Source organism: Sus scrofa, chromosome 13, assembly GCF_000003025.6.
Source record: "Sus scrofa isolate TJ Tabasco breed Duroc chromosome 13, Sscrofa11.1, whole genome shotgun sequence".
Taxonomy (NCBI): Eukaryota; Metazoa; Chordata; class Mammalia; order Artiodactyla; family Suidae; genus Sus; species Sus scrofa.
The window spans coordinates 136,789,644-136,804,259 of NC_010455.5; the positions used below are offsets into that span (position 1 = coordinate 136,789,644).

Genomic DNA, 14,616 nt, shown 5'->3' on the forward strand with positions numbered 1-14,616 from the left:
GTCCTGGCACAGGAGACTTGGCCCCGATCCCTACCCAGGGTGCTTAGGCAGGGCTGAGGGGCCCCTGCCCTCTCACCCCTGATTCTGAGGGGAGATAGCAGGTTTCGTGAATCTGCCGGAAGCTTCTGCTGTTAGCAGTACCCATTTGGTTGCGGAGAGGACATGGCGCTCTAGGTCACAGCTCAACCATAAAGACAGTCTAAGCTCCCCTCCTTTTTCAAAACCTCCCTCCCTCTCCATCTCCCACCCTCCCTTTCCCAAGGACTTGATGTTCCCTTACTGCCTGTGGGGACACCAAAACCCTTCTCTGTGCCCTGCCGTCACCCCTACTCCAGAATTCCCTTTCCCCTTTCTTTCCCCCAAACCTCCCCTCGGCTTCCTCCTCCATGCCATCTTCCTGCTGCACTCAGCAGCCAACTTCCCATCTCAGCCCATCTGTGAGCACGCACTGTGGTCCATAGAGCCAGGCCATCCCCATCTGGATTCTACCTTCTGGGGACAGCAGCCTAGTGAGCTGGGGAGAAGACCCAGTGCCCAAGCATCAGGCATCTACTCAGACTCCGGTTCGGATGCAGGGCTCTTCAGAGGGATCCAGGGAGCTCTACCTGGGCTGCCTGCTCACTCAGCTGCTGAGCCCAGACCTGCTCTCTGGTTCCAGCTCCTGTGACCTCCAGGTAGCCCACAGGCCCAGACACTACCTACAGGATTTGCTGTCCAGGGACTTGGGCTTTAGTTAACACGACTAACCCCTGGGTCTCTGTTTCCTAGGCCACTGCGCAAAATGATGCCCAGCCCTTCCTGTGGGACCTGCGCAGCCCTCTCCCCCACACCAGGGAATTGAGTATCTCAAGGCTAAAATAGGATAAAAGACTAACCCCTTTCTAAGCACTCAGTAGTTCTGCTGGCAGATGTGTGGTCCCGTTTGCTGGCCATTCATGCAGTAGGGTCATCTGCTGTTTGAAAAACACTATAGAGAAAGGGTAATCCGAGAGGCATTTCTGCCCTTCTGTCTCCTGATGGTCTGTCCTGCAAGCAGAACAGGCCTCTGTATCAGACTCCCTGGTAAAGTCTAGCTGCAGTAAGAGATTAAGAATTAAGAAATCAGAACAGGAGTTCCCGTTGTGGCTCAGTGGTTAACGAATCCGACTAGGAACTATGGGGTTGCGGGTTCGATCCCTGGCCTTGTTTAGTGGGTTAAGGATCCGGCGTTGCCGTGAGCTGTGGTGTAGGTCGCAGATGCAGCTCAGATCTGGCATTGCTGTGGCTCTGGCCTAGGCTGGCGGCTACAGCTTCGCTTGGACCCCTAGCCTGGGAACCTCCCATATGCTGCGGGAGCGGCCCAAGAAATGGCAAAAAGACAAAAAAAAAAAAAGAACATGAAGACTCTGTACATTTGTGAAAACAATGTCAAGTGAAAAAAAAGTAAAGCATCCAAGAACTTGCCTGCACCAATTACAATTTTATGAACAACAAACAAATTCATTGGTTATATTGAGAGGAATAAACTGTTCCCTATCCTCTTAGGTTCAGTATGTGGGGGGCCTACAAATCAAACTGACAAAAGGCAGATTAACAAAAAGAAAACAGATCTAATTATTTACACATTCACAAGAGTTCACAAAGGAATGTGATGTGAATTAGAATTTGGAGCTTATATACTATTTTAACAATGATAAATTGTATAGGAATAACTACACAAAGGACAAGGGGGTTGGAGCTTCTGGAGGAGGTAAATTGTGAGAAAGGTGACTAGGAAATGCATAGTAAATAGGGACTGTTAGCAAGGTCTGATAGGCAGGTGAGAGTCTTTCTGCTCTTCCCTGCAAGAGAAAAATGGAAAAATAAAACAAATGGAAATTTATGGCTCCTTAACAAAAAGAAGGGTATGTCCAGCTTTTATTTTTTAATTTTTTTTTTTTGTCTTTTCAGGGCTGCACACGCAGCATATGGAGGTTCCCAGGCTAGAGGTCAAATTGGAACTATAGCTGCCGGCCTACGCCAGAGCCACAGCAACGCCAGATCCGAGCCATGTCTGTGACCTACACCACAGCTCACAGCAACGCCGGATCCTTAACCCACTGAGCGAGGCCTGGGATTGAACCTGAGTCCTCATGAATACTAGACAGATTTGTTTCCTCGGAGCCGTGACAGGAACTCCATATGTTCTGCTTTTAAACAGAAAAAGTGAGCTGAAAGAGCTAATTGACTTCAGCTCAAGACAATCCTTATGCTTAAATTCATATTTTGGGGTGGTATACTCTGACCCCCTTAGTTAAAAACCATATAAGACTAGGAAAAGAGGTGCGTAGTTGTGTTTTTAATGCTAAAGTTATTAAGTATGTTGTTTGGGTTGAACAACCCAACCATACAGGATCCTTATGCAAATTATAGCCATAAAGAGAACGTCCACGAAAGAAAGTTTGGAGAAAAATTCTGCAAAATCCCACCACCAAGAAACTAAAATTTGAACATTCTCTTCATCATCATGTTCTGCATATTTTGCAAGTTTTGCTGGAGGAGCTCTGGCAGGCCAGGAACAGCCAAGGCCCAGTGGGGGTTGCGGCAGCAGAGGCAGGGCTGGGAGGGTGGGGGTGGGGCGGGGAGAGAGAAATAGGGGGTGGGGGCAGTGGGGGGTGTATTTCACATGAATCGGTTGCCAGGAAGGAGGAGTGCCAGAGGCCAGGGGCCAGGAGGCTCTCCCCACTGTGAACCTCACAGAGATTAAGCCCCGTCTTTGCAGGATTACAGTTCCTAATTAGGAAAGGAGGTTTATAGAAGGGGACTTTTCAGCATTCCACAGCAGGGTTGTTTGCTTCCGCTGCCCCATCCCCACCCCACCCCCTCACCCCTGCAATCTTTTGAAGCACTGCAGGACATTGCCCTGTTTCAAATGGAAAATGCAAAGACAGAAGAAAGCACAGAGCTGATAGGCGGGAGTCAGGCTGCTTCTTGATGGGTCTAGTTTAGGTCACCCAGGATCGCAGAGATGGAAAGCTGGGGATTCTAGCCCGATACCCTTGTGTATAAGGGGTGAAGCTGAGGCCCAGAAAGGAGAAAGGTGTAGCATAGAGAAGCACAGATAGGGGGCTGGTAAGGTCCCACCCTCCCCACCTCCCCTCATTGTGATGTGATCAAGATTGATGATCTCCCTGCCTTCTTGAAACATAAACTGGTGTCTTGCTTTAAGACATTTTAATGCCGTCTATAAAAATGCTCTTATTCAAGAGCACAAATATGTTGATTAGGAGGAGATAATTCAGACTGAAAAAGCTTCTCTCTCCCTTTATCTTTTTTTTTAAATGAAGATTTTCACCAGAGCGCCTCTCATGGCAAGCTTTTCTTGCACTATTTCAATGGGTTTTATTTTGCAAAACTTAGTTTTCAGGGAAGGCTGTATTTTGTAACCTGAGGCCTCTTGAATACCAAGAGAGCTCCCAAAAGGTTTGTGTTCTTGTTTATGATGATGGATTTGGGAAAAGGGATGTTTGCGAAGTCTGAACTTGGAAGGTTGATGGCACCAGGTCCCTAGATCCATCTCATGGGGCTCAGGTGGGGGCAGGGCAGGACCAGCTACATAATTTGTGGGGGCCCAGAGCAACATAAAAAGTTAGGGTGACTTGTGCCAATACTATGGAGAATTTTGAGATGATGGCAGCAGAGCATTAAACAATAGGGCCCTTCTGAGGCCCATGAGCCCTGCCCTAGATCAGGGTGAGTGTGAGCTGGGTGGGTGGTGTGAAGATGGGGTGCCCAGAGGTGAGAGGCGAGACCAGTAAGCTAGAAGTCTGTTCTCTTTGGCTTTACCTTCCGAATTTTATTCAGCTTAAGCTACTGGTAAATTAGTCGTTCCTGAGATCAGAGATTGGCCAGGCAGTGGGGGTGAACTGTGTACAGAAAAAGTATAGAATAGCTCTGGTCACGGACGGAGCTCCTTACTGTCACCCAGGCCTCCTGCTGGTGCCGATCTCTGTGATTTATTTCATCTTCACAGAAATGATCATACAAAGTAGCAGTTAAGAAACAGGCTCACTGGCTGCGAATCGGTGGGCAGGTTACTTAACCCCATTTGGGCCTCAGTTTCCTTATCTGCTAAACAAAGTGATGATTTGCCTGCCTTAGAGGGTGGTGTTAAGGTTGAATAACTTGGGATTCCCTTGTGTGGTGCAGCAGTTTAAGGATCCAGCATCATCACTGCAGCGGCTCGGGTCACTGCGGAGGCGCAGGTTCAGTCCCTGGCCCGGTGCAGTGGGTTCGAGGAAGCGGTACTGCCCAGCAGCATAAGTCACAACCGCAGCTCGGATTCAGTCCCTGGCCTGGAACTTTGATGTGCCGTGGGTGCAGCCATAAAAAAAAAAAAAAATTGAATGAATTAACCTACTTTAGCTCTCTGCTGAGTGCGTGGCACATAGTAAATGTTTAATAGACATCTGCTGCTGCCGTGGCGGTGAGAAAGCAGGAGAAGGAGAACAGGGAGACGGGGCCTTGGTGAGCAGATTATCTTACAGAGGAGGAAGCTGATAGCGAGGGATCAGAGCAGTTGTCCAAGGTCACCTAGCAAACACACCTAATGAACACGCTGTGGTTCCCCTTAGGGAATTTCCTGGTTTGGCCTAAATGCCTTAGGAGCATTGAACTCCAATGTAGATGGATCACCAAACAACACTGCTGACTCGGGTCCCCTGTTGGTGGGCACACCCTTGCTGAGTAGGCTGTGGGACGGCCCTCTTCTTGGTGCTGAGGGTGGGAGGGTGCGGGACAGAGGGCTCGAGAGTGCTGTACCACGTGACTCGTCCATGGCAATCGGGAGCATGAGGCGGAAGGGGCTCCTTGGAGAAGGTTCTGTGGAGCAAAGTCCTAGCCTGGGTGTTGGGGAAGAACAGAAGACGGGGAGGAGGGCCGTGCTGTACTGTGTGGAACTGGAATCGGAAGAAAATTCCTTCTGCCTCAGCTTGACAGGCAGGTGGTGTCCACACCCTCAAACTACGGTAAGAAGAGAAGAGGCTGAGCCACCAAAGCCTGGGAGCCATGGCCTCTTCTCTGCCTGGGTGGGAGGAGAGGCAGGCACAGGGACGCTTGGGGTGCCCTTACCTCTGACCTCAGAGAGCGCTCCCTCGGGGGGACCACGCTCCCTACCCTCCCTGACAGCCTCCCCCACTCACTGCTCTCCTCTTGTATCCCCCAGGGTCAGTGGACTGTCCCCCTTTATGGGTGACAACGATAACGAGACCTTAGCCAACGTTACCTCAGCCACCTGGGACTTCGACGATGAGGCCTTCGATGAGATCTCCGACGACGCCAAGGATTTCATCAGCAATTTACTGAAGAAAGATATGAAGTAATGAGTTGAGATTTCAATCTTTTCGGCCTCCCACCTCCCTGCACTGGGGTCCAGAGGCAGGGATTTCCATTCTGCCATGGGCCCTTCGTCATCTGAGGAGCGGAGGGTGGGCACTACGAGTGGAATGTGAGGGCCGGAGAAGGGTCTCCCTTCGCCCCTACTCCCTGGTGCCAGACACTGTCCTGTCTATAGAAGCACAGAAACCTCACTTGAAAAGCAACACTTGACTGAGTGTTGAGGGAGAGGGGCAGCTCGTGTGTGAGGAAGGAGCCCCTTTTACCGTCCATGTACTGCTGGGGCCTGCAGCAGCCCTGCTGGAACCTCAGCTCCCGCTCCCGGGTGGTGGTGGCTCCTGCCCATCCGCTGGGACTCCTCTGCTTGATGCTTACTTCCTGTCTATAGTATGTAGGTGCTGCCTGCCTGAAGATGGCCAGGTCACGTCTACCCATGCAGGCGTTAGACTGTGATCCCAGACCACTGGGCCCAGCTTCGTCTCTGTCCCCCTTACAGTGCAGACTCTGAGGTTCCCCCTCCTCCACTTTCTGGGGCTGCCCGGAGCCGCCCAGGCGGTCAGTAGAAGACGGTATAAAACAGTTATAACAGCGGGAGGCAGACAGGTGCCTGAGGCTGTGAGGAAAGGTCAGGTGCAGGAGGCCCTTGATAAGTATTTCAGTGAGACAAAACTGGCGGCTGGGGCTGTACAGGAGACGAGAGCGGAGGAGGTGAGGTTGAGGTCTTGCGTGTGGCTAGACAGGGCTCACTGGTGAGGCGAACCAGCTTCATCACAGCAGGAAGGTGAGGGGGGCTCTGTGCGTGCAGCGAGAGCTGGTCCACCCCAGGAGAAGGGAGCAGTGGAGGTGTCAGGTGGTGACAACTGGCTACTGGGCTCCTCACCAGCCAGATGAGGCAGGGCCAGGCTCCAGGTGCCCCAAGGAATCATATTTGGCAATGGGAACAGCTATAAGCTTTTTCCCGGAATGTGGTGGTGAAACGGGCGGTGTGCCAGAGGGTGAGAGTGGCGGGCGGGAGGCTCTGCATTCACCAGGCAACTTTGTGACCTGTCTGCCTGGCTCACAGATGCCTCTGAGGTTGTCGGTCATCCTGTCCCTGTGGGAAAAATCCTCTTTGGGACAGGAGAGCGCAGTTGCTAAAGAGCCGACTGGGAGGCCCTCTGAACTGGTTCTTTCTGGTTTTCTGGTTATGTACCTAGCTTTCATCCCTTTTTAGCAGCTCGGGGCCAAGTTCCTCCAGAGCAGACATTCCACACTTTTTGACAGTGAGGTATTTTAGCATTTTCCAGTCCAACTCTTTGTATCAGAGGTGGGCATGACCCAAGGAGGATCTGCATGTTGGGGTAGGGGACTATATTCCCCCCAGGGAGATGTACCTCCTTCCTCCTGATTCTGGTCCCACAATGGCTTTTGTCAACCAGGCTTCACTCACGGAAGACTTGGTCAGTGAGGTATTGTGTACATATCCCGTTTCTTGCCTGACCTTGAACTTATTCAGTAATGAGCTGTGTTGGCCCCTCTGAGCTCATAAAATGGACTCACCAAAGAATTGATTTCTAATAGATCAAGATACTAGATTCCCATAAACTCTTAAATTCAACATCTCTTCAACCAGAAATCTCCATTTGTCAGCACTTTTAAAAATGTTTTTTTTTGTTATAAAATGTGTAATACATGTCAAGTGTCGGAATTGAATATAAGAAGATGAAAATATTCCATATCCCTTTATCTAAACATCACTACATTTTGCTATATTTAGCGAATTTACTCATCTTTCTACATGTGTTAGCACTTGGTCCTTTGGGCTTTATTAATCCTATTACAATTAAGGTAAGAGCCCTGAAATATTTCTAGATTCCCAGAGCTTTCAGAAGATTAAATGAGTTTCAGTGCGGTTAAGGTAGTCATAATTTATAGGTGTATGTAGGACAACCTTCTGCGTTTTAACAGGAAAATCCTGATACTTAACCACGCCGTGAGACTTGAAAGTTTAGAGATTCTTGAAGATTTGGGCCTAAGATTTCACCTGCCCCTCCATCAGGGTGGTAGAAGGCTCAGGTCTCCACAGTCCCCAGCCTCCATGTGACCAGCAGAATGATCCAGCCTGGAATATGGTATCAGCCATTCCCAGATATGTCTGCCCTCTAGCATTTACTTGCCTTCCTTTAGACCCCGGGGGCAGGTCATGAGCCTGCAGTTGCTCACACGGGTTTAGGCCATCTTAACACTAACTTTTATGGGTCTAGTCAGTGCAACCCGGATCAAGAGGAGAAAAAGGCCAGGAGCGCAGTGATTCTCATCATGGTGGGTGGACTGGGAACGGAGAGCCCAGGCCTCTGCCCTGTGTAGCTAGGGACAGGCGGCCTCCCATTTCTGATCTGACCAGCAGTCTCTGAGGTCCCCTTCTGCTCAGAAATCCTCTGATCTCTGCCTCCATCAGAAACCGCTTGGACTGCACCCAGTGCCTCCAGCACCCATGGCTAATGAAAGATACCAAGAACATGGAGGCCAAGAAGCTCTCCAAGGACCGGATGAAAAAGTACATGGCAAGGAGGAAATGGCAGGTAATGAGGGGTCACTTTGGCCTGGAATGTTGCCCCTAATGACAAGCCACCTTTATTCCCACCTTGCCCTGGCCTCACTCCAAAAGTGTTTAAGTTGGTTTCTGAAATCGTCTGAGACCAAGATGGCCATTTCATGTCCTTGTGCCTAAGGATGAGCTGTGTCACCTTTAGGACTATTTGGCAGCCCTGGAGAATGCAGTCTCCTTATAGGTAGTGTGATGGCCTTACACTTCTTTACAGTGAAGGAGGGCACATGATCTGCAAAGAGAGACATGGTGTCTGCCCTCTAGGGAGGCTGTATGTTACTAGCCACATGTCCTTAGGTAAGTTACCTAACCTTGCTGTGCCTTTGTTTTCTCATCTGTAAAATGGGTTTAATGGTGGTACCAAATTGCAGCACTGTTGAGAGAATTATATGAGATGATTTTCATCTGGCTGTTAGCATATTGTCCCGCACATAGAAGCATTAAAAAATGAGGCACAGCAGAAACGAATCTGACTAGGAACCATGAGGTTGCAGGTTCGATTCTCGGCCTTGCTCAGTGGTTAAGGATCTGTCGTTGCCGTGAGCTGTGGTGTAATTTGCAGATGCACTTGGTTCCCGTGTTGCTGTGGCTGTGGTGTAAGCCAGCAGTTGTAGCTCTGATTTGACCCTTAGCCTGGGAACCTCCATATGCCACAAGCATGGCCCTAAAAAGCAAAAAAAAAAAAAAAATTAGATCAGTAGCCAATATGTATGGAGAGCTGGCCATGAGTCGGGGAACATTCAAAGCACTTTCTACTCGTCTCTTAATCCTGGGAGGCAAGATTATTATCCCCACTTCTCAGACAAACAAGGCATTGAAAGGTTAGGAAAGTCACCCAGGATCACATGGTTAGTAAGTGGAGAAGCCAGGATTCAAACCCAGAGCCTGGCTCCAAAGTACACAGTCTTAATAATGACACAGGTTAACAACACAAATTGCCTCTGATTGTTAGAAGGCGGAGAAAATTATCATCCAAAACCACAGAGAACTTATCTATTTTATTTTTATTATCACTGCTAGTATTATAAAATTCCTGGGCTACTGGGGGGTACATGGTTTCTATACTCAAGGAATGTATAGTGTAACAGGGACCTGAAGCAAATAGACATAAAAGGACATAACACACACGCCAAGAAATATAAACTGTCAGTATAGCTCCCCATACCCATATATGTGAGTGTGGACGGAGAATGGAGCCAGTCCCACCAGAGCTGGATGTGGCTGTGAGGAAAGGCTGCCAAGGGCAGGAGTTTGAAGTTGGCCATGGAACATGAGTAGAACACAGAGAGGAGGAGACAACAGCACAGACGGAGGGAAAAGCTCAGAGGTGGGAACTGGACCTCACCCTGGTCATGCCGGCCTGGCAGGCACAGTTTTTTAGCTGGGCATTCAGAGGGCCAGGGCATTGAGGGCCTTTGTGGCAGAGACAAAGGAGATCACTCTGTTAGGGGCAATTGGGACACTGGTGATTTGCCACCCAGGATAACTAAACCACAGTTCACTGAAAAGCCCAAGTTCACACAAAGGTAGAGAGGAGCAGAGCTGAGTAAGGCGCTTCGGGTATGTGGGTCTGAGGGACCGTCCCCTGCACAACTCAGCAGACTGCCCCACAGCGGGAGGGAGTCAGTTCTTGGTAGGTCCCATATGAAGGTTTCGATGGACCTCCTGGCCTCCCTCGATTAAGTACCTGATGAATTGTGCTGCTTACCTTTCCCTCTGGTGCCATTAGGATCCAGTGAAATCAGAGTAGCAAACATTCTTTCAAAAAAATGAAACAAAAAGGGAGCCGTAACATCAAAGGTTGGCTCTATTAATGATCCCATGGCCAGTAGATCTCAAAGGAATAGCAGTATTTCTGGAGTGGATAGGGTGCCTGGTGTGGGGATGCATCAGTTCTCAGAGCACCAGGTCTCATTGCTTGCCTGAGGCCACGGGTTAAGGGGCCTATCACTTCAGGCTTCTGGGAGCATCCACACATCTGCTGGTGAACCAAAGCCAGGAAGGGCCTAAACCCAGAGGATGGGCTCAGAAAGGATATAAGGAAATGAGAGAGGGAATAAATGGAATTTTTCAGTCAGATGGGCCAGGGAACCATAATTTGTGATAATATTTTAATCACATAGATCTCTTTCTTGTTGCTTACAATGTTATTAGCCACACAGTTTTCTGGGAATGTGAGGCGGGGGGGAAAGGGGTAGAATTCAGAGAAGGAACCTTCATTTCCTAATATAAATAACAGCATTGGGAAATGATTTTTCCACAGAAACAGTGGTTAGGTTTCACAAAATTACAGGAAAGTAGTCCACAAAATCCCACTCGACACATAACAGCCCTGAAGCGTAGTTTCACTGGTAATAGTTCAGCTGCATCTGAGCACCTTGGGTTACATTTCTTCCTTAGAAATGTCCACATTTTAGACTCCACATACCAGGACCTTAGCACACCTGGGTCCCTCTTAGGGCAGCCGAGGTTCTGTATAGTGGGGCGGAGTGGAGGGGAAGAGTGGGGTACACTGTGGTGAAGAAGAGGGCCAGGGCTGGCGCAGGTGGTCCAGAACCCTCTATGGCTGCATGAGAAAAGGTTACCTGTTAACATTCTGGTTTGGTTTCCTCTTTTCTTTTCTTTTTTTTTTTTTTGGCTTTTTGGCTTTTCTAGGGCCACTCCCGCAGCACATGCAGGTTCCCAGGCTAGGGGTCCAATCGGGGCTGTAGCTGCCAGTCTATGCCAGAGCCACAGCAAGGCAGGATCTGAGCCGCATTTGCAACCTACACTACAGCTCAGGGCAATGCCGGATCCTTAACCCACTGAGCAAGGCCAGGGATTGAACCCGCAACCTCATGGTTTCTAGTTGGATTCGTTAACCACTGAGCTACAACGGGAACTCCCTGCTGTGATTTTCATAAAAGGTGAACAAAGTAACATGGGAACAAATCCTTAAGAGTGAGGCAATGTGTAGATGACTACTCATATTATTGATCTTGGAATGAAGGTATTCTGAAAGAGGGTATTCTGATTTTCATGTATATCAAAGTAATTTTTTAAAGACATGGTGGTGAACAGTGGCACTGAGAGAGCTTCTGCGTGCAAAACAGGGAGCAAGAGACTAGAAATTGAAGGCCTGTGGGTAGCTATCTTTATTTTCTGAGAACCGCAAAGACTTCAGCAGTGTGGACCAAAGAGTCTTGGGGAAAGAAAGCTTTTGACTCAGTATAGCACAAAGTATTCTTGGCCATCACGTTTAGAAAACATGCATTCTCAGGGGAAACTGCAGTCTTGGGCTCTTGGTGTGCATATAGGCCCATGAAGGCTGGCTGGCTCGAGGATGATCACCCTGCCCAGGTTTTCCAGGATCTGTCTCAGCTTTACCCCTAAAAGACCCTCATCTTGGGAATTCCCTCATTCCTGGGCGAACCGAGCTGGTTAGTCACCCTCGCCAGCTCTCCCAAGGGAGAGTCCGTGTCGTGTCAGGGAAGCCGTCACAGACCCTGCCTGCCTGGAACAAGGAACCCAGCCTTGGCAACTGCCCTCAAATAAGAAAAAGGCTTCCTGAAAACAAGAATGGAAGTTACCAATAACTGAACTTTCTTTTTTGATGTTTTAAAAATTTCCAAAAGTCTTGATGAGTAAAGCAGCAACTAATTTTCCATTCAAAGGCATGAAACTGGAAGGCTAGAACATAGATAGATTTCTTTTTCCAGTTCTGACAAATAACTTCCTTGCTAATTTTTTTTCTTAAGTTTCCAAAGATTGACTTCTGATGTCAGTTATTTTTAAGATGTTCCTTACTAAGCGCTTACATTTCTCCTTGTTTTAGAAATTATACGTTCTATTGCTCCATCTGATGGAAGACTTCCCCTCACATGCGGTCTGTTTGTTAATGTGTGTTTGCTACCTCCTCTGAAATATTCTAACACTTTGACTTGCCTTGTTCTGGTAGTTTCATTAGTCATTTTGTTAACAGAAGAGGAAAGGCTTCATTATTTCACTCCATATAAATGAAGGCAGTTCAGCTCAGTCACAATCCGGGTGTTTGGATTAGGGAGTGCATGGGCTCCAGGGGTGTTCCCTGCTACACATGCTCGTGTCTGAATCGCAGTCTTTCTGCAGAAGACCAGACCTGCAGGAAGATTCCAATCTTCTGGTCCAACATGAGGCCCAGAGAAGGCAACTGACTTGCACAAAGTCACAGAGTCATCAGTGTTTAGAGAACTAACCGGTTCCTGGGAGGACAGGGGCTCCGCCGGCACGGATAGGTCCAGGGTGAGGGCCAGCCGTTTGCCTGTGTACAGGCTGTTTCCTTTCTCTGTAGCAGCCAGTCTGTGGCAACATCTGCCCGCTGGATGCACAGCATCTAGATGCCTGACACAGTGCTTTGGGTGCGGGACTGGAAAGTGTTGGTTACGCCTTCATTTTTCGGTCATCCCACTGACCTTAGAAAAGGGGTGAGAATCTTTACTTGAAGGTGAGAAACACAGACACAATTGTGTGTTGCTGGGGATTTCTTGACCTAAATCCTGTGCTTGGTAGAATTTTCACAACACAAAATCTTTCGTCTCAAGTCCTTGCATTTTCTTCAGTAGAAATTCTGTCCTCTCCCAAGGCATCTTGACTCAGAAAAGCAAATTGCTGCCCTTTTCATTTCCTGGGGTGCTTCTTTTTGATGCCTGGGTGTACATCAGGGAAAAACACCCTTCCAGAACTTCACTGTAGACTTGTGCTGAGGCCAGCCAGAGTGTTTCTCAAAATCTTTTTATCTTTTTTAGGGCCGCACCCACAGCATATGGAGGTTCCCAGGCTAGGGGTCCAATCGGAGCTGTAGCTGCCGGCCTATGCCACAGTCACAGCAACACCAGATCTGAGCCGCATCTGCGACCTACGCCACAGCTCCCAGCAACGCCGGATCCTTAACCCCCTGAGCGAGGCTAGGGATCGAACTGGCATCCTCATGGATACTAGTCAGGTTTGTTACTGCTGAGCCACAACAGGAACTCTCTCGAAATCTCTTAAGTATCTGAGTCATAAACGGAACTAAATGAGGCTTTGGAGATCATCTTGCCCACCCCCTTCCTCATACAGAGAAGGAAACTGAAGCCCAGAGAGGTTAAGCAACTTGACCGTGGTCAATAGTATGTCTTTTTTTTTTTTTTTTTTTTTTTCTCTTTGCAAGAGGACCTGTGGGATCCATAGTAACTATTCTCTTGGCCAATTAAAATTCTATCACTAGCATTGTTTTACGAGAAACCGCCCCACTGGGTCCCGTCAGCAATAAGTCTTTGGAGCTGTCTCAGCCTGCAGTTGCTTTATATAAACTATCCCTTTTATGGGAGTTGAAGCACAGTATGAAAAGGGTTTTTGTCTCATGTTGACCTTGTTTAGTCACATTAACGCACACATCGGTTCCAGGCCCCATTCCATTCTCCGAACATCTTCTGACACACTGATAGTGCTGAGCAGAGCAAGGTTGGGCTCACTCTGCTGGCAGAGCCCCGGCACTCGGGAGGCCCTCGTTTCAGGGACAGCTGCTTCTCCTGGGCTGGGCTCTTCTCTCCGAGCCCCGCTGCCCAGCTGGAACCAGGGACACTGCCTGAGTCCAACGCCAGTATCTATTTTCCAGAAAACGGGCAATGCTGTGAGAGCCATTGGAAGACTGTCCTCTATGGCAATGATCTCAGGGCTCAGTGGCAGGAAATCCTCAACAGGGTCACCAACCAGCCCGCTGAATGCAGAAAAATTAGAATCTGAAGGTAAGGAGCTCCAGGAAGATTTTCGGCAGCCAGCTGATGAGAAAGGAAGGGTTGGGGGATGAAAGGGCATTTAGAGGGTTTTTGGGGGGAGGGTTGATTTTGTTTTTTTTTTTTTTTAATAATACCACCTACAAGGAAAAATTCAGAACTACTTTTATGTTTCTCTGACAGTAACTGCTAAGTCTAGTAATTACTGTTTAATTGTTTTATCTTAGTTTTAACTATTTTCAGAAGGAAAGTTATTTGTCTAATAGAACTAGATGATCTCTGCTAACCCAGTTCCTATATTATATGTTAAGAATTAGCAAAGATTATTAAAATCTTTTTTCTCATTACAAAAGCAACATTTTTATAATGATAGACAAACATAAAATAAAAATGACATATAGTAGTGTACTTTTTTTAAAAAAATTTTAAACTTTGTGTTTTTCTTGTAAACAAACATCATATAGCTATATTTGTTTGGTATTCTTCATAATGCTGAAGCATGTCATTTGAACCGGGTAGACTGGGGTCGGCAGGGCCCCTCTTAGATATCAGAAGTGCTAGTTACTTGCCCACATCTTTGGAGATGCTGCTCCATCCATTTCCCCAGTGAAAGCCTCGGCCTCTTTCTGCTTCACCCGCATGCAGAGTCTGGCCTTTCTCATCTCGAGGTGCCTCATCTTGCCAGAGACACCCCTACACCTCCCGCTGCCTGGTGCTTCTGGTCTCCAATGGTGAGAAGCTGAGTCTAGATCCCTTTTGTGCACAAGACAGGGTAACTGGCAAGGCTGCTTTCTGAGTTTCTCTGTTGTAGCTGGGGACAGTGTCCGCTGTACATGGGCCTGCTCCCTCCTCACCACCCCTGCCACTCCCCAGATGACCCAGAAATAGCCTGAAGGGGATGGAGAGGGTCAGGAGCCCTTCCAAGTTATGGCTTTTTCCTGGACC

At 48.4% G+C, this 14,616-nt stretch overlaps 1 protein-coding gene and 1 long non-coding RNA gene across 16 annotated transcripts in view; one reads left to right on the forward strand and one right to left on the reverse strand.

Moving 5' to 3' along the window:
- The window catches only part of MYLK (myosin light chain kinase), a 299,797-nt gene that overhangs the window by 279,766 nt on the left and 5,415 nt on the right, over nucleotides 1-14,616 (forward strand). For 11 of the 12 annotated variants that reach the window (XM_021070234.1, XM_021070231.1, XM_021070236.1 and 8 more), the window contains 3 exons: nucleotides 5,183-5,335; nucleotides 7,790-7,913; nucleotides 13,554-13,683. In XM_021070234.1, coding sequence (XP_020925893.1) covers nucleotides 5,183-5,335; nucleotides 7,790-7,913; nucleotides 13,554-13,683 — 407 coding nt within the window. Of the gene's footprint in view, nucleotides 1-4,781; nucleotides 4,986-5,182; nucleotides 5,336-7,789; nucleotides 7,914-13,553; nucleotides 13,684-14,616 lie in introns of those variants that run through there. The other variant, XM_001929078.6, reaches the window with a different exon arrangement.
- LOC102157484 overlaps nucleotides 11,050-14,616 on the reverse strand; it is a 33,359-nt gene continuing 29,792 nt past the window's right edge. For all 4 annotated transcript variants that reach the window (XR_001300528.2, XR_002337871.1, XR_001300526.2 and 1 more), the window contains one exon: nucleotides 11,050-13,716. This is a non-coding gene — a long non-coding RNA (uncharacterized LOC102157484). The remainder of the gene's footprint in view (nucleotides 13,717-14,616) is intronic.